Source organism: Octopus bimaculoides, chromosome 6 (assembly GCF_046866305.1).
Source record: "Octopus bimaculoides isolate indiv1 chromosome 6, ASM4686630v1, whole genome shotgun sequence".
Taxonomy (NCBI): domain Eukaryota; kingdom Metazoa; phylum Mollusca; class Cephalopoda; order Octopoda; family Octopodidae; genus Octopus; species Octopus bimaculoides.
This window is the reverse complement of record NC_142933.1, coordinates 97,887,230-97,905,436: the sequence shown is the minus strand read 5'-3', so window position 1 is coordinate 97,905,436 and position 18,207 is coordinate 97,887,230. Positions and strand designations below refer to the sequence as shown.

The window sequence follows — 18,207 nt, the reverse complement described above, 5'->3', positions numbered from 1 at the left end:
CTGTCGCCTAGCCTCCCTTCTGGCACATTGGTACAATTCCCTGCTACCACCGTTCTTCCAGTCCTTCCAAGCTTGTTTCTTTTGTCTAATAGCCCTGTCTACCTCCTTGTTCCACCACCACGTTACTCTGGGTTGGGAGGGGACCTTACACCACCCACAAATCTGGTCGGTGGCTTTCAACAGGTTGTCCCGCAGAAATCTCCAATTGTCTTCCACGTTGTATGATGCTATATCCCCTTCTATTTCGTTAAATGCTTCAAGTAACTTGTCTCTAAGTCTCTGTCCGTTTGCAGGGTCTTTAAGCTTCCACACCCTTCTTCTCCAAGCCTGTCTAATTCTGGGCACCCATTTTGCCTTGATCCCAAAGTCGCTAACTACTAATCTATGTTGTGGGTTACATTCTTCGCCAGGGTAGGTTTTGGCATTTATAAGCCGCCCTCTTTCCCTATTTCTGGCGAGGATGTAGTCGATTTGGCTAGAGTGTCTGCCGGAGCGGTAGGTGACTAGGTGACTGGCAGGTTTCCTGAAGTTGGTATTGCAGACCATAAGATTGGTTGCATCACAGAACTCCAGCAGTCTGGTTCCCTCCTCGTTGCGGGAACCGAAGCCATAGCCTCCATGTATGCCATGGAAGCCCCCAGCACGACGTCCGACATGACCGTTGAAGTCTCCAGCCACAAAGAGAAGGTCCCTGTCACTCGTCGACGAGGTAGTTTGCAAGAGGGTGTCATAGAATTGGTCTTTCAGACCATCTGGTAGCCCAGGTTGAGGTGCATAGGCTGAGATGACAGTAGCTAATCTATGATGAAGCACTAGTCTGATCTTAAGTACTCTGTCACTTACTCTAACGACCTCGATTACCTTATCCACCCATTTCTCCGCTAGAAGTATTCCTACGCCCCCGACCCCGTCAGTGTTCCCTGCCCAGAAAATCTTGTACCTGTGTTCTTTGCCTGTGAGGAACCTTGCAGAACCTCCTCTCCATCTTACTTCCTGGATGCAGCACATATCTACGCATCTCCGTTCAAGCATCTCAACAATTTCACCAGATCTACCTTTCAGCGTGCCGACGTTGAGAGTGCCAATCCTAACAGTATGGGTGTTGGGGGTGTGGGCCTGTAGCCTGGGAAGAGGAAAAGCAGTGTCGTGTACCTGAAAAGAAAACTTGCAATTGGAAGAATTCATAAGCAAAACATTACCTACAACCTGCAAACATTTCTCAACCTTAATGCGCTACCCAAAGGTAGGGGAGAGGATGGCCAAGGCCACTAGATGGGTTCCGGGAGACAGCCGAGGTTGACAGGATGACAAAGGGATGAACTTCCGGTGGAGGGGGCGGGATGACAGAGGAATGAACTTCCGGTGGAGGGGGTGGGATGACAGAGGAATGAACTTCCGGTGGAGGGGGTGGGATGACAGAGGAATGAACTTCCGGTGGAGGGGTGGGATGACAGAGGAATGAACTTCCGGTGGAGGGGGTGGGATGACAGAGGAATGAACTTCCGGTGGAGGGGTGGGATGACAGAGGAATGAACTTCCGGTGGAGGGGTGGGATGACAGAGGAATGAACTTCCGGTGGAGGGGGCGGGATGACAGAGAAATGAACTTCCGGTGGAGGGGGTGGGATGGCAGAGGAATGAACTTCCGGTGGAGGGGGTGGGATGACAGAGGAATGAACTTCCGGTGGAGGGGGTGGGATGACAGAGGAATGAACTTCCGGTGGAGGGGGTGGGATGACAGAGGAATGAACTTCCGGTGGAGGGGGTGGGATGACAGAGGAATGAACTTCCGGTGGAGGGGGTGGGGATGGCAGAGGAATGAACTTCCGGTGGAGGGGGTGGGAGGGCGGGTTACCGCCAGCGAGTAGAGAGGGCTCTTAATTGTAGATTTTAAATATTTGAGAGACAGTGTATATATATATGTGTGTGTGTGTGTGTGTGTGTGTATGAGGACAACAAATATGTATAATTATTAAAGAGGACAATTATATATCCGCTATATCGGAAATCTGCAAAGGCTCCATAACTACCATCTTGGCTATAACCTTCGAGCCCTTGTAATCTGTTACAGCACTTACCTAGTGTACCTAATCGTTTAGATCACCTGTGAACTAAACCCCCATACTTTGTATACATGCGTGTGTGTGTGTGTTTGTGTTTGTCTTCAACCAATACCACTTGACAACTGGTGTTGGTTTGTTTACAACTGTGTAACTTAGAGGTTTGACATAAGAGACCAGGCTTAAAAAATAAGTACTGGGTCCAATTTGTTCAACTGAACCCTTCAAGGTAGTGCCCCAGCATGGTCGCAATCCAATGACTGAAACAAATTAAAGATAAACGGTACATAATGTCACTGAATATTGACTAAACAAATAAGAAATGGTTTATTTGTTTTAATAGACTTTATTTGTGAGCATGGAATGTGGAAATAAATACACTGTTGTCAATATTTAATGTAGCATGCCACCACCGGTCAGGAAAATAAATGGCCTGAAAAAGAAAACGAGAGAAAGATATAATAATTAATGGTACTCAAATGACGGTGACATGTCAAATGTATGCTTGTTGCAAATGAGTGTTTGTTAGAATTATTGACATTAAATGAACATAAGGGAATGTTATGTCACATCTATAATTTGTTTGTTCGTTAAATGTTCGCTTTTGTTTTTCTATGCTAGCATCTTCTACTACGGTTTTAGGCTGACCAAAGTCTTCTGAGCAGATTTAGTACATAGAAACTGGAAGAAGCAAGTCGTGTGTGTGTGTGAGTGTGTATATATATATATATACAAGGGTAAAGGTGACGCCCTAGACACAAACAATTACAGAGATATTAAGTTGTTGGACCAGGTAATGAAGGTCACAGAGAGGGTCATAGCCCAACAAATTAGGGAGAGAATCAGTTTAGATGAGATGCAGTTTGGGTTCGTTCCAGGAAAAAACACCACTGATGCTGACGTTAAACGATGATGATGATGATATATATGTTATAATTTAGGACAAACAGTAAAAAGTTGTTGTTATAGTACTCGGAGTTTCGAATATCGGAGCAAAGAGCTATGATGCATTCACGCCGGCTATTAATGGCAACCTTAAAAGCTGACAAGAATGCATTGCAGCTCTTCGCTCTGACATTCGAAATTCCAAGTACTATAATGACTTTTTACTGTTTGTCCTAAATTATAACATATATAAATAATCCACTATTTATCTAATACCAAGGTCTCATTCTTTTGTTGTTACTTTTTATTATATATATATATATATATATATATATATATATATTCGAAAAAAGAAAAAAAAAATGACTTCGATGGCAGTTCTTATCAGTTTAATTTATTACTTTTAGAATTTTTTAATAATATAAATTTTAGTTCATAGATCTAGTAAGTTCATTGTTAACTTGGGTGTGGAGAATTAAAAACAAAAATTTTCTTGTTAACTTGGAGAACTTTCTCCCATTCATTGTCAACATCAGATAACATTGGTGGCATGGAGAGGGGAGACTGGTATGCATGGGTGACTCGGAGAGGAACTTTCTAGGTTTGATCCCATGGTGATTCATGACTAAAGGGGGGGGGGGTCTTTATATATATGTATGTATGTATATGTATGTGCATGCATGTGTGTGTGTGTGTGTGTATGGTATGGTTGCATGGCTAAGATACTTGCTCCCCAATCATGTGGTTTCAGGTTCAGTCCCTCAACATGGTAGCTTGGGCAAGTGTCTTCCAGTACAGCTCTGAGTCGATCGAAGCCTTGTGAGTAGATTTAGTCAAGGGTAACTGAAACTTTTTGTGCATGTGTGTGTGTGTGAATTCATATTTCCATTCACATCCACATGTGTTCATTAGCTGTAAATAATAGCCTTGCTAGAAAACTATCATTTACTTGCAGTCCACTGCAAAAGCTTGTCCAGATTTCTCAACATGTCTCAATATGCTGTGCAATCTCTCTGAACAAAATGTTCATTAATACAGCGTCATTTACTTCCATTGCTCTGCATAAAACAAATCTGGGCTTTTTCTTGTTTGATAGACTGGGGTTATCATCTCAGTTGGAAACAAATGAGGGACAGCAACAGGAAGGGTATTTGACCGTAGAAAACCTCTGCCTCAGCTTATTCTTGCTTGATCCAAAATGTTAAGATGATGATGATGGTGGTGAGATTATGTTGTGGTGATGATGATGATGATGATGATGGTGGTTGTGGTGATGATGATGATGATGATGATGGTGGTTGTGGTGATGATTATGATGACAGTGGTGCTGATTTAAATGCATAAATGTCTTCCTTTGCTTATAAAATTATTTTGAATGCTGTAAAAAGCACCATCCGAATGTGGTCGATGCCAGTGTCCCCTGACTGGTTCCCGTGCCGGTGGCATGTAAAAGGCACCCACTACATGTATAATTGTTAAAGAGGACAATTATATAACCGTTATATCAGAAATCTGCAATGTCTTCATAACTACCATCTTGGCTATAACCTTGGAGCCTTAGTAATCCGTTATAGCACTTACCTAGCATACCTAATTGTTTAGATTACCTGTAAACTAAACCCCCCATACTTTGGATCTGGGATAAAATGATAATGACAATAACTACTACTCACTTGACCAGGACTAATTGTACATTCGAAAGGTCGATCCTCTGGTTTAAGGGAAGGATAATGTTGTATGAGCCACTGCAGGGTTGTTTGGTTAGGATGAAAATCTGGGACCTTATCTGGGGGATATAAGAACCATCTCTGGAAAAAGAAATAGAAATAAAAATACTGTTGTAAACAGAAATAAAATAAAAGACAAACATATACAGAAGTTAGAATGGGATCCTACATTGATAAAACTCAATATGATAGTACTTCTTATAAATAATGCTATTAAATTTTCAATGTATTATTTTAGGGTCATCAGCATCATCATTCATCATCATTGTCAGTGCCATCGTCATCATTGTTGTCATCATCAAAACCACCACCACCACCACTATGATCGTCTAACAAGCATAGGTGTGTGTGAGTGTGTGTGTGCATGTGTGTGTGTGTGTGTGTGTGTGTGTTTGTGTGTCCTTGTTTTGAAATCATGTGACAGTTATAAATGAGCTTCACTGTCATACAAGTAGTCGGCGCTGGATTAACCATTAAGCAAAATAAGCATGTGCTTAGGGCATCAAGGAAGGAGGGGGGCACCATAGAAATGGTAAATGGTTTACGGCACAAAAGAAATCACTTTAAACTTGCTAAAACAATATTTGGGATGCCTTTATCTCTACTAAGTATAGATGCAGATGTATTTATTACCTGAGATTAATTTTGAGGATCTGATCAATTCAAGAAAGTAGGAGGAAACTTTTCAAATATAAATAAAGTGGAAATATACAAAAATAAACATTATTTTCCCTCTCACATTTTTGTTTCGTTTTGAAAAATAAAAATTTATTTTATGGTTTGTTACTGTTTATATTTTGAATTACATAATCTTTTATGGGAGCACCAAAATCTTTTAAGTGCTAAGGGCCTCGATGGATCTTAATCTGGTCCTACAAGTAGTGTCCTCCATTTTCAATCTTTTATGGAAATATGTCCAGTCATGGAGAAATATTACCATGCTTGGAAACAGGTGAGGGTTGGCAACAACAGGAAGGGTGTCTGGCCATAGAAAATCCACCTCAATGAATTCTGTCAGAACCGTGTGAGCACAGAAACGTGGAGATTAAAATGATGATGACGATGATGATGACTCTCCAAGACAGTATGGGGTAGCTCAGTCTCACACTATTTAGTCACTCATCGTCTTTTGTACATCTTGTATTCTCAGTAAAAGAGAAATCTGCCAACGTTTGTTGTAACCTCAAGTTTCGGCTAAATATTCCTGGTTGAGTGCCCTTCTTAACATCAGCATTTTACATTGTAGACTGGATGCATTTTATTATAGCTAATATAAAATAATTTATACATGCAGAAAATTATATTGCATATTTTGAAATATTAATACACATATTGACACAAATATAATTGCTACCATTGCAGTCACAACATTAAAAGGTCACATTCCTCAAAAGTGAAGTTCTGTAAAGCTAAATACACTTTTCTTTCAAACACCTCGTCAGAAATTCTCACAGAAAAATGAAAAAGAAAAAAAGTGAAAAAAAGAAAAGAGCTTAAAAATATATCAAAATAAAACTGAAAAATATATTAACAACAGATTTATTTTATTGACATTTCCAGAAAGCAAACAAATTATATTTATCAAAGCAATTGAGAAACATATTTTGAACTTTATACAAAGTTATCTCAAAGTTACAGAGATATTCAGCATTAAGAATTTACGTGAACCAGCTACTTGATTATTTTATCGCATAGAAAGACTAAGGGTGGTAAAGAAAATATTACACACAAATAATTTATGGATCCTTTATTAGGAAAGCAAACAAGAAGAAATTAGAATGTAACATATCATTGAAGTTTACATACCCTGGCTACAACACGTACATTATATAAAAGTAGGTGCTACTGGCTATTCTTACTACCTCATAAACAGGTAAAATTCTCAACCAAAGCAGTGTCACTCAACCTGTTAGAAACACCAGCTAAATCTCCCTACCAGTTTTATAAAGAGAAAGAACCATGTAATCACAAAATAATATAATTCCAGATGTCTTAACCATTTTGCTACCACAGCTTGCAAAGACTTATTGGGGCAAGTGAATGGCACCTGTGCCCAGGGTCGCCTTTCTGGCACTTGTGCCCGTGACATGTGTAAGGATTTTCGAGCGAGATCGTTGCCAGTACCCCTGGACTAGCTCTTGTGCGGGTGGCACATAAAACACACCACTTTGAGCATGGCCGTTGCCAGTACCGCCTGACTGGCCTTCGTGCGGGTGACACATAAAAGCACCCACTACACTCTCTGAGTGGTTGGCGTTAGGAAGGGCATCCAGCTGTAGAAACTTTGCCAAATCAGATTGGAGCCTGGTGTAGCCATCTGGTTTCACCAGTCCTCAGTCAAATCGTCTAACCCATGGAAAGCGGATGTTAAACGATGATGATGATGATGATGATGATGATGATTTCCATTTAAATTCTCTGCCTGTCTTTCAATTATTTTTGAAAATGAAGAATTTAGTAAAATAACTGTTGCTATTAAGCTAATGCTTGGAACATAAAACTTCTGTGAGATTTTGAAGGAAGGTTTTAATTTAGATCAGTTTAAAACAAGAAGTCCATATCAAAGAACAAGGGCTGGTATTGAGAGGCTTCAACAAAGATAGGATGACAACAACATAAATAACTTTGATGATAAGTCTATTTTTACAGAGATACAATGTAGTGTTGAAGATGGCATATGTACCTGTACTCACAGCTGTCATGCTAACATTCTCATGATTCAATCAGTGGAAATTTCAAGAGAAATAAAGTTACAGAAAGAGTCATTATTTTTTTTTTTATTTACCAAGGCCTAATTTCCCATAGGAGTGGGTAGTCACAAGACATACACCGGCCATTCCATTCATGTCCCAGCTCAAAGAGGCGAGCCCTGTCCTATGCTTGGGTTAAGGCATAGAAAGTAAACCCCTGATATCAGCAGCAGGGCCCAACAGCATATGCTGGTTTACTCCTGCCACACCATGCTGGTTCCATACCCCTTTGAACATCAAATTCACTCATCCGTCCACAAACACTCTCCCAGATTTCCTATCATTTATAAACTCTCTTGCCTCTCTCACTCCAACACCTCCAACCACCAAAGCTTTCCTCACACCATCCATCCATACGAACTGAGCTCTGCCTTTGGTGCTGTTGCCTACCACTTTTGCCTTCATCACCCTGGGTGATGAGTCCTGGGTATGAGTCTAAATTACATCTGGTAGTGGGACCCTGGGGCCCTGGTTTCAGGATTTGAGGAGTGTCGAGCAACCTCTTAGCCACTATTGTTCCCAGGTCTACTCTGGCTCAGAGTGGTAGCACCTGTAAGGGTCCCAGCTATGGTTTAACTAGCACCCCCCCCCTATGACTGGGGAGGGGGACCGGTAGAATGCAGTCACTGTATTCCCTGCATAGCGTAAGAAGCGACTAAAAGGGGCGGGGGCGAAAGAACTGGGAATCCCCTCCTCCTAGTAATTTCTGCTTCCTAAAAAGACAAGGAAAAAAAGAAAGGGTCATTGCTTAACTAATCAGGAAAAAAGTTTGCCTAATCAAAGCTCACTCACAATCCAACACCCTCATCACCCACTGCAGATCCCTCACTCTTCCTCATATGCCGATCTGCACACTCTCCATGGCTTTACATATCTACCATATCCACCTCCTAGTCACTCCAATTCCTCTAACCATCATTTGCTATCTTTACATATCTCTCCTCACACTCTTATAGAACGTTTCTATCCCTTCTGTACTACTTATACTCCCACCACCACTATTCCCTGTGGGTAGGCCCTCTCTCTCTCTCTTTCTCTCTCCCCTACCGCCCACTCCTTCCTTGTTCTATTAGGGTAGCCAAGTATCTACTCTGTAATAAGACAGCTATCTCTGTCCTGCTATCATATTCCAACCTTCCACCAACCACATGGCCACTTCTCAGTTCCATTCTGTCTCTCAGCTGAGAGGCCCTTGTCTTGCAAGTTCCTTGGCAACCTTGTAGGTGTTGGTGTCATATAAAAAACACCCATGCCGGCACCATGTAAAAAGCACCTGTGCTGGTGCTACATATAAAGTACCTGGTACACTTTGTAAAGGGGTTGGGATGAGGAAGGGCATTCAGCTATAGAAACTGTGTCAATACAGACAGGGGGAACCTGGTGCAGCTCTCTGGCTTGCCAGCTCCTGTCAAACCATCTAAACAAAGCCAGCATGGAAAACAGATGTTAGATAATAATGATGAAGATGATGATCAACTGTTTTGTTATTATATTTCTGTTGAAATACACTTCAGCAAAATCGTATCATAGAACCAAGGGCAGTCTCAGAAAAGTGGGTATCAAGAGGATTAAACAAAGACAGGATGGTAATGAATGACTTTTTTCATAAGTCTGTTTATGAAGCATCAGGAGGAAAAGGAGGAGGAGGGGAAAAGAGGGGGAGGAGGAGGGAGATGGAGATGAGGAAGGGGAGGAGGATGGAGATGAGGAAGGGGAGGAGGAGGAGGAGGAGGAGGAGGAAGAAGAAGAGGAAGAGGAGGAAGAGGAAGAGAGGAAGAGGAAGAGAGGAAGAGGAGGAAGAGGAAGAGAGGAAGAGGAGGAAGAGGAGGAAGAGGACGAGGACGAGAGGAAGAGAGGAAGAGGAGGAAGAGGAGGAAGAGAGGAAGAGGAGGAAGAGGAGGAAGAGGAAGAGGACGAGAGGAAGAGGAGGAAGAGGACGAGAGGAAGAGGACGAGAGGAAGAGGAGGAAGAGAGGAAGAGAGGAAGAGGAGGAAGAGAGGAAGAGGAGGAAGAGAGGAAGAGGACGAGAGGAAGAGAGGAAGAGAGGAAGAGAGGAAGAGGACGAGAGGAAGAGAGGTAAAGGAGGAAGAGGAGGAAGAGAGGAAAAGGAGGAAGAGAGGAAGAGAGGAAAAGGAGGAAGAGAGGAAAAGGAGGAAGAGAGGAAAAGGAGGAAGAGAGGAAGAGGAAAGCATGCAGTGCTTCAAAATGAGATGCATTGTAGTAATTACATTTTTTTAAAACTCAGTGAGGAGTTAGTGTCTCAACACAAAAAATTAATTAAAATTAATTTACTCCAAGAGTTTTTAAGATGGAAGATCATTTTGTTGTTTTACTTTAATTCTCTGAATTTGCCTCTTTTATTCTTCAATTTTATTTTTTTTTTTTACCTACAAATATCAAGTTACAGTTTCTAATCGTGCTGCAGATACTGAGGAATTTAATTGGCTTTAACAAAGATGTTAATCTCATGACAGACAGGAACTAAAAGTAAAAGCTGATTGGCTAATATTGAGTGTACAAAGAGAGAGAGAGGGGAAGAGGCAGACAGACAGAAACAACAAGAGAAATAGAGGTAGAGAATGAGAGAGAGAGAGAGAATTCTTTAAGCCTTTTGTCATCATATTTCAACTGAAAGAGCCTTCGTTTTCAATTGAAATTGAAAGTCAAACCATGCAACCATGCCAGCATGGAAAACGGATGTTAAACGACGGCGATGATGAAGATGATGATGATGATGAAAAGTTTAGTAAAATACCCTTATTGTTATTAAACTGGTATCTGAAGCCAATAATTTCAAAGGAAGGTTTTATTTTAGATCAGTTTAAGAGGAAGTTTATATCATAGAACCAAGAAGAGTCTCTCAAAAAGCTTGGGCTTGTAGTGCCTTGGTCCCTTCTGTCCATCATCCTGATTCGTTCTTATTTGCACGGCAATTGTCCCCATGTTCTGCTTGCTAAGGGGGCATTACATCCAATTGTGGCTTTGTGATAAAGTCACGTGAGATGGAGTTTTTCTGGGTTTCCGGTGAGCCCTATTTCGCCTATAAATAAGCCTGAAGGCAGCCGAAGGCTAGATGTTAGCAGCTTCGTTATCATTTATGATGGAATGCCCGAGAGAGAAGTTTCACTACAATAGGTTCAAAATGGTTGTTATTACTTTCATGTTCAATGACAATGCTTATGGCAAATGTATATCAAAAGGAAACAATAACGACAAATATTTTATGTGAAAGGTAGTGAGATTAATATAAAAGAAGTCATGTAATATAAATTAAACAAATGACAGCATAACAACACTATGACAACATGAAGAAGAAACAGCTTGAAATTTTCATGTTAGCTTTCATGATAATAAAACAGTTTTCATGAATGTTTTTACATGTACCTTTTTTCTCTTCTCGTGAGATTGAATTTGTCATTTTGTATGGATATTGCTTTTGCTGAGTAGTTTGAGTTTATTAGACCATTAAGTTTATTACATCAAAGTGTGTACTTCTGAGGGTATCCTAATTAATATCTGGGGTATTAAAATTAGGACATTCCTGAGATTTTAACCAGTCCTGGGATATTAAAATTAGGACATTCCTGAGATTTTAACCAGTCCTGCAAGCATAGAAATGACTGAAAACTCAGGGGCAACCTAATTAATGTTCCAGATATGCACATATAAAATGTTCTAAATGCAGCCACATCATCTTAATTACTAAAATATGTAAAAACCCATTTTAAGGATAATGAAGTATTTATAGGTGCAAGTATGGCTGTGTGGTTAAGACATTTGCTTTGCAAGCATGTGGCTCTGGGTTCAATCTTGCAGCACAGTATCTTTAGCAGCTTTTTTACGTTTCTTTTTTACCTTTCTCCCATAACCTCAAGTTGACTAATGCCTTTTAATGGAATTTGGTAGACGGAAACTACCCTGAATCCTGTTGGCTGGACTGAGTTCAATTAATTTTGTGGGATAGCTTGGATCCTAGAGGAACACAACAACAGGTAATCTCTGTAATGTGCCAGGTCAACTTAGTGGATGTTCTACAAGACAACATAAGCTGAGCAACATTTTTTTTCCATTAAGTTCCTGGGTTCCAGTACTATAACTTCAGGCTGAACAAAGCCTTGTGAATGGATTTGGTAGACAGAAACTGAAAGAAGCCTGTCAGCTGGCAGAAGGCGGTCAGCTGGCAGAATTGCTGGCATGCCGGGCGAAATGCTTAGCGGTATTTCGTCTGCCGCTATGTTCTAAGTTCAAACTCCGCCGAGGTCGACTTTGCCTTTCATCAATTAAATAAGTACCAGTTATGCACTGAGGTCAATATAATCAACTTAATCCGTTTGTCTGTCCTTGTTTGACCCCTCTGTGTGTAGCCCCTTGTGGGCAGTAAAGAAATAAGAAACTGAAAGAAGCCTGTCATATGTGTGTGTGTGTCTGTTTGTGTTTGTGTGTGCCCTGTTTGACAACCAGTGTTGATGTGTCTATGTCTTCATAACTTAGCGGTTCAGCAAAATGGACCAATAGAATAAGTACCACGCTTAAAAAGAAAATTAAGTATTGAGGTTGATACATTCAACTAAAAAATTCTTCAAGGTGGTGCCCCAGCATGGCCACAGTTTAATGACTGAAACAAGTAAAACGATAGAAGATATGTGGGTTGTAAGGACATGCATTTAAAGACCAATTATAAACCAGATGACACAGGACATTTCAAACTAACCAACCAAAGCTTACATCAATGAACAGAACAAAAATATGAATAAACATTATAGCAAGATCAAAAGAGGTCACTACAAAAGATGGCGCCATCTGGCAAGTGATATGTTAATGGGAAGTAAGGCAGGTAGAGAGTCATACGATTTTTAGTATTTTAACAAACATCTGGTATCAAAGTGTAGACAGCTAGCTAGAAAACACAACTGATAGCAGAGGTCACCATGAAACACAGCCTTTATGTGGTTGTCTGACCTGCTAGAAATAGCAGCCAAATCTTCACAAATCCAACACTACCGTTTTATAATATGAACAATCAAGTTAAAGGACTACAATTATCATCATAATCATCATCATCATCATCATCACCTATAGACCCAAGACAGACCAATGTATTCCGAGTGAATTTAGTAGTAGGAAACTGTGTGGAAGCCCATCAAGTATATGAAGTATATGTATGTATGTATGTCTTCGCATTTGTTCTCCCACCACCACTTGACAAGGAGTGTTGGTTTGTTTACATTCCTGTTCAGCAAAAGAGATTGACAGAATAAGCAACAGATGAAAAAAAAAAATAGTATTAGGGTCAATTTGTTTGACTAAACTCTTCAAGGTGGTACCCCAATATGGCTGCAGTCCAATGACTGAAACAAATAAAACAAGTAATAATTAAAAGAAAAATTAACAATGGAATCAATATTCACCTTTCTGCCATATATCATTTCAGCATATCCAGGGCCATGAAAATGGAAAGGAACACCAGTGCCAGCAGCTACATGGGAAGAGAATCAAATAAAAATTTTTGAAGACGTATATTAAAAAATTTTCAATTATGAAATCCTGTCTAAAATGATTGTTTCTAATATAAACATAAAACCAGAAATTTTAGGGAGAGAAGTAACTTGATTAAATTGACTCCAGTATTTGCCTAACTGTGGAGGTGCATGGCTTAGTGGTTAGGGTGTTGGACTCATGACTGTAAGATTGTGGTCTTGATTCCTGGACCGGGTGATGCATTGTGTCTTTGAAAAAAAAATATCATTTCATATTGCTCCAGTCCACTCAGCTATTAGAAATGAATAATCCTGAGACAGATTGGCATCCTGCCCAAGGAGGAATATATACGCAAGAAAAACCTGGAAACTGGCACTATAGGTGCAGGAGTGGCTGTGTGGTAAGTAGCTTGCTTACTAACCACATGGTTCCGGGTCAGTCCCACTGCGTGGCACCTCGGGCAAGTGTCTACTATTATAGCCTCAGGCCGACCAAAGCCTTGTGAGTGGATTTGGTAGACAGAAACTCAAAGAAGCCTGTCATATATATCATCATCATCATCATCGTTTAACGTCCGCTTTCCATGCTAGCATGGGTTGGACGACTTGACTGAGGACTGGTGAAACCGGATGGCAACACCAGGCTCTAATCTAAATTTGGCAGAGTTTCTACAGCTGGATGCCCTTCCTAACACCAACCACTCAGAGAGTGTAGTAGGTGCTTTTACGTGTCACCTGCACGAAGGCCAGTCAGGCGATACTGGCAACGGCCACGCTCGAAATGGTGTCTTTTATGTGCCACTCGCACAAGCCAGTCCAGGGGCACTGGCAACGATCTCGCTCGAAAATCCTACGGAGGCCAGTCAGGCGGTACTGGTAACGGCCACGCTCAAAATGGTGCATCTCATGTGCCACCCGCACAAGAACCAGTCCAGGGGCACTGGCAACGATCTTACTTGGCTTGCCGGGTCTTCTCACGCACAGCACATTTCCAAAGGTCTCGGTCAGTAGTCATCGCCTCGGCGAGGCCCAATGTACGAAGGTCTTGCCTCACCACCTCAGCCCAGGTCTTCCTGGGCCTACCTCTTCCACGGGTTCCCTCAACTGTTAGGGTGTGGCACTTTTTCACGCAGCTATCGTCATCCATTCTCACCACATGTCCATACCAGCGCAATCGTCTCTCTTGCACACCACAACTGATGCTTCTAATGTTCAGCATATATATATATCTATATATATATATATATATATATATATATATATATATATATATATATATATAGTCAATTTAAACAGGAAAAAACACGAAAAACAATGCGAGGACGTGGAATAAGTACAGTGTTATTGGACGCTCAGGAAAGGAAAGAAAAGACGTATGTATATGTTTGTGTGTCTGTGTTTGTCCCCCCAACATCACTTGACAACTGATGCTAGGTGAATCTAGCTGAAGAGAACTAATCAAATTTATGTTAACAAATGTAATTTGGAAAGTCCGATACCTAGGTCCTAGATTATCCACATCTGTGTTGTACATTTATTTAATGTTCTTCCTACAGGTAAGATGAAATTTTTTATGTTGCCAGTAGATAAATACAGTGAAGCTTACTATGGAGTTGTATATTATCGACTGCTATGTTGTACTACTATCCTATATATATATATATATATATATATATATAAAAGATAATAAGAGTGAAAAAACTACAGAAGGCTTGTGTTACATGGTTAAAGTATATATTTAAATTATGTCAGAAAAATGTTATAAAAATGTTATAAAATCTTTTTGGTATATAAACATTGTATTTTGAGAAATAACCGGTTTCGTGTTGTCTTTTCAAATTTCTCTACTTCATTGTAACCTGTTCGCTGTCCTTGTTGTCTGTGTTTGTCTCCTACCTGTTTGACAACCAGTGTTAGTGTTTTTATGTCCCAATACTTTAGTGGTTTGGCAAAAGACACTGATAGAATAAGTGCCAGGCTTAAAAAATTTTTTAAATAAGTACTGGAGGCAAGTCCTTTGACAAAAAATTCTTCAAGATGGTGCCCCAGTATGACCATTATCTAAAGACAGAAACAAGCAAAAGGTATAAGGTAAATATGCAAGTACTAAATGCTTAGATTGTGGCAAAAAATACACTGAGAAGAATTAACGAAAACTCCATCACATGGTGGCACAGCATCCAGTTGGCACCAAATGTTGTTGAGCCAATATGTGCCAGTATTAGTGGCACAAAATAATAATTACAATTATCATGACCTGCTAAAATGTTAAGTAACACAATATTGGTTTCCTATTATTTCTATATTTAGAGTTCACTTTTATAATTTACAATGAAAGATGTAATCATGAGATGATGAAAATTTGAGAAGCACTAAAATCTAATATTGCTATTGTGATAAGCAATAATACTAGCAATCCTTCTCTCAATCTCCTTCTCTCTCTGTCTCTCTCTCTCTCTCTTTTAAATATATATCTGTTTTCTAAGATTTTTTTGCTCTGACATTTCTGAGATTTGCGAAAATGATGTCTGTAATGTCTGATCCTTTTCCAAGGATATTAGAGAAATAAAAGAAAATTTGTTGTAATTGTTTTAGTCATTAGATTGTGGCCATGTTGGAGAACCGCCTTGAAGAATTTGTAGTCGAACAAATTAACCCCGGGACTTTTATTTTCTTTAAAGCCTAGTACTTATTCTATTGATCTCTTTTGCTGAATCACTAAATTATGGGAATGTAAACACACCAATACTGGTTGTCAAGTGGTAGTGGTGATGGTGGGGTCAAACACAAACACAAAGACACACATACACAGATATATATATATATCATCATCATCATTTAACGTCCGCTTTCCATGCTAGCATGGGTTAGACAATTTGACTGAAGACTGGTAAAACCAGATGGCTACACCAGGCACCAATCTGATCTGGCAGAGTTTCTACAGCTGGATGCCCTTCCTAATGCCAACCACTCCAAGAGTGTAGTGAGTGCTTTTACATGCCACCTGCATGAGGGCCAGTCAGGCAGTACTAGCAACGGCCACGCTCAAAATGGTGTTTTTTACGTGCCACCTGCACAGGAGCCAGTCCAGCAGCACTGGCAATGACCTCACTCGAATGATTTCCTAACGTGCCAGTAAGGCGACGCTGGTAACGATCACGCTCAAATGGTGCTATTTACGTGCCACTGGCACGGAAGCCAGACAGTAGCTCTGGCAATGATCATGCTCGGACAGTGCTGTTAGTGCTCCACTGGCACAGCTGCCAGTCATCGAATATATATCATCATCATCATCATCATCATCATCGTTTAACGTCCGCTTTCCATGCTAGCATGGGTTGGACGATTTGACTGAGGACTGGTGAAACCGGATGGCAACACCAGGCTCCAGTCTGATTTGGCAGAGTTTCTACAGCTGGATGCCCTTCCTAACGCCAACCACTCAGAGAGTGTAGTGGGTGCTTTTACGTGTCACCCGCACGAAAACGGCCACGCTCGAAATGGTGTCTTTTATGTGCCACCCGCACAAGCCAGTCCAGGGGCACTGGCAACGATCTCGCTCGAAAATCCTACAGGAGCCAGTCAGGCGGTACTGGCAACGGCCACGCTCAAAATGGTGCATCTCATGTGCCACCCGCACAAGAACCAGTCCAGGGGCACTGGCAACGATCTTACTTGGCTTGCCGGGTCTTCTCACGCACAGCCCATTTCCAAAGGTCTCATATATATATATATATATATATATATATATATATATATATGTATATGTATATATATATATATATATATATATATATATATATATATATATATATGCGAGTAAAAATAAATACAAAAAAGGTGGGTTTTTTTGTATGATTGTGTATAGAGGAATATATTATTTTGCTTAAAAGAGTTCCAACACTGTCTGTTTTTTATGTTTTATTTATATTCCTGCAGAACTAATGTGGGGTAGTCTGTCATACCGGCCATGACGAAGGGAAATAGCCCTGAAACTCGAGTCGCCTTTATATATATATATTTATATTTATATATTTATATATTTGATCCTTTATATTGAACACTCAATATTTCATCTACATTCAATACTTTCTTTCATGGTGCCATCCATTTTTATTTTATTTTATTTTATATTGTATATTGTATATCATATTATATATTGTATATTCCATATTCTATACCCCACATTAGTTCTGCAGGAATATAAATAAAACATAAAAAACAGACAGTGTTGGAACTCTTTTAAGCAAAATAATATATATATATATATATATATATATATATATATATATATATATATTCAATAATAGGACGAATTCTTTTACAAGAATTTATCAAGTAGCTAGCGTGAAAAAAACCTCATAAGGGAAAAAATTCATCATTTATTCCCGAAATATATATTTATATTTATATACGGTGGTGCATCAGCATGGCCGCAGCTCTGAGCTGAAACTTTGAAATGAAAAAAAATAAGGGCATTACTATATAATAACGCCTCACGCCATGAGGGACTCTAAGGTCAGACTACTATAAAAAGCACAAATGTGCTTTTTATAGTAGTCTGACCTTAGAGTCCCTCATGGCGTGAGACGTTATTATATAGTAATGCTCTTATATAAATATAAATATATATATATATATATATATATATATATATATATATATATATATATATATATATACATACACACACAAGGTAGTTCTGGAAAAATGTAGAGATGCTGAAGCAGAGATGAGTAGATATGTGTTGTGAACAAGGGACAAGATGGAAGGGATCCTCAGGCAGCCTGAAAGTTCTCCTTTACACTGTAACAGTTTTTAGAATTCTTTTCTCTTTGATGAGTTGCCTTCTCTGAAGCTTCAGAGTCTACACCTCCTTTAGGGCATGATTGGGACTCTTCTAGAATTGTCACAGTTTCCTCTGTTGTCTAGGCAAAGGGGACATGGCTGAAAATTCTTCTAGATAAATAATAGCACTGGAATTGTCGTTGCCAGAGAAATGGATAAAGTAACTGAGGTTGTCAGACTATATGACAATATTGTCTGATGTTTATATCTTCAGGGTTAAAATTGTTATTGTTAGTGAGAGATTTAGTTTATTTAGTTATCATGTTTTGTAGAAAACAAAAAATCATTCATATAAATTACTTTAAGATCAGTTGTCTATAGGAACTTCTGCATGGCAATGAACAGATGAACTAATTTCTCACAGCTGAATCTGTTGAAGAGTTAGAGAAAAAAATTTCAAATGTGGAAACAAAAACCAGAGTAAAGAATTCTTCAAGAAAATCTAGTGAAGATAAAAGTAG

The 18,207-nt window shown here is 39.7% G+C and overlaps 1 protein-coding gene across 2 annotated transcripts in view; it reads right to left on the bottom strand.

The window, feature by feature from the left end:
* Positions 1–2,385: 2,385 nt before the first annotated feature.
* LOC106870243 (jmjC domain-containing protein 8) overlaps positions 2,386–18,207 on the bottom strand; it is a 34,427-nt gene continuing 18,605 nt past the window's right edge. For both annotated transcript variants that reach the window (XM_014916260.3, XM_089354338.1), the window contains 3 exons: positions 12,830–12,897; positions 4,618–4,752; positions 2,386–2,492 (listed from right to left, as the gene is read on the bottom strand). In XM_014916260.3, the coding sequence (XP_014771746.1) occupies positions 2,406–2,492; positions 4,618–4,752; positions 12,830–12,897 (290 nt within the window). In that variant the 3' untranslated portion in view covers positions 2,386–2,405. The remainder of the gene's footprint in view (positions 2,493–4,617; positions 4,753–12,829; positions 12,898–18,207) is intronic.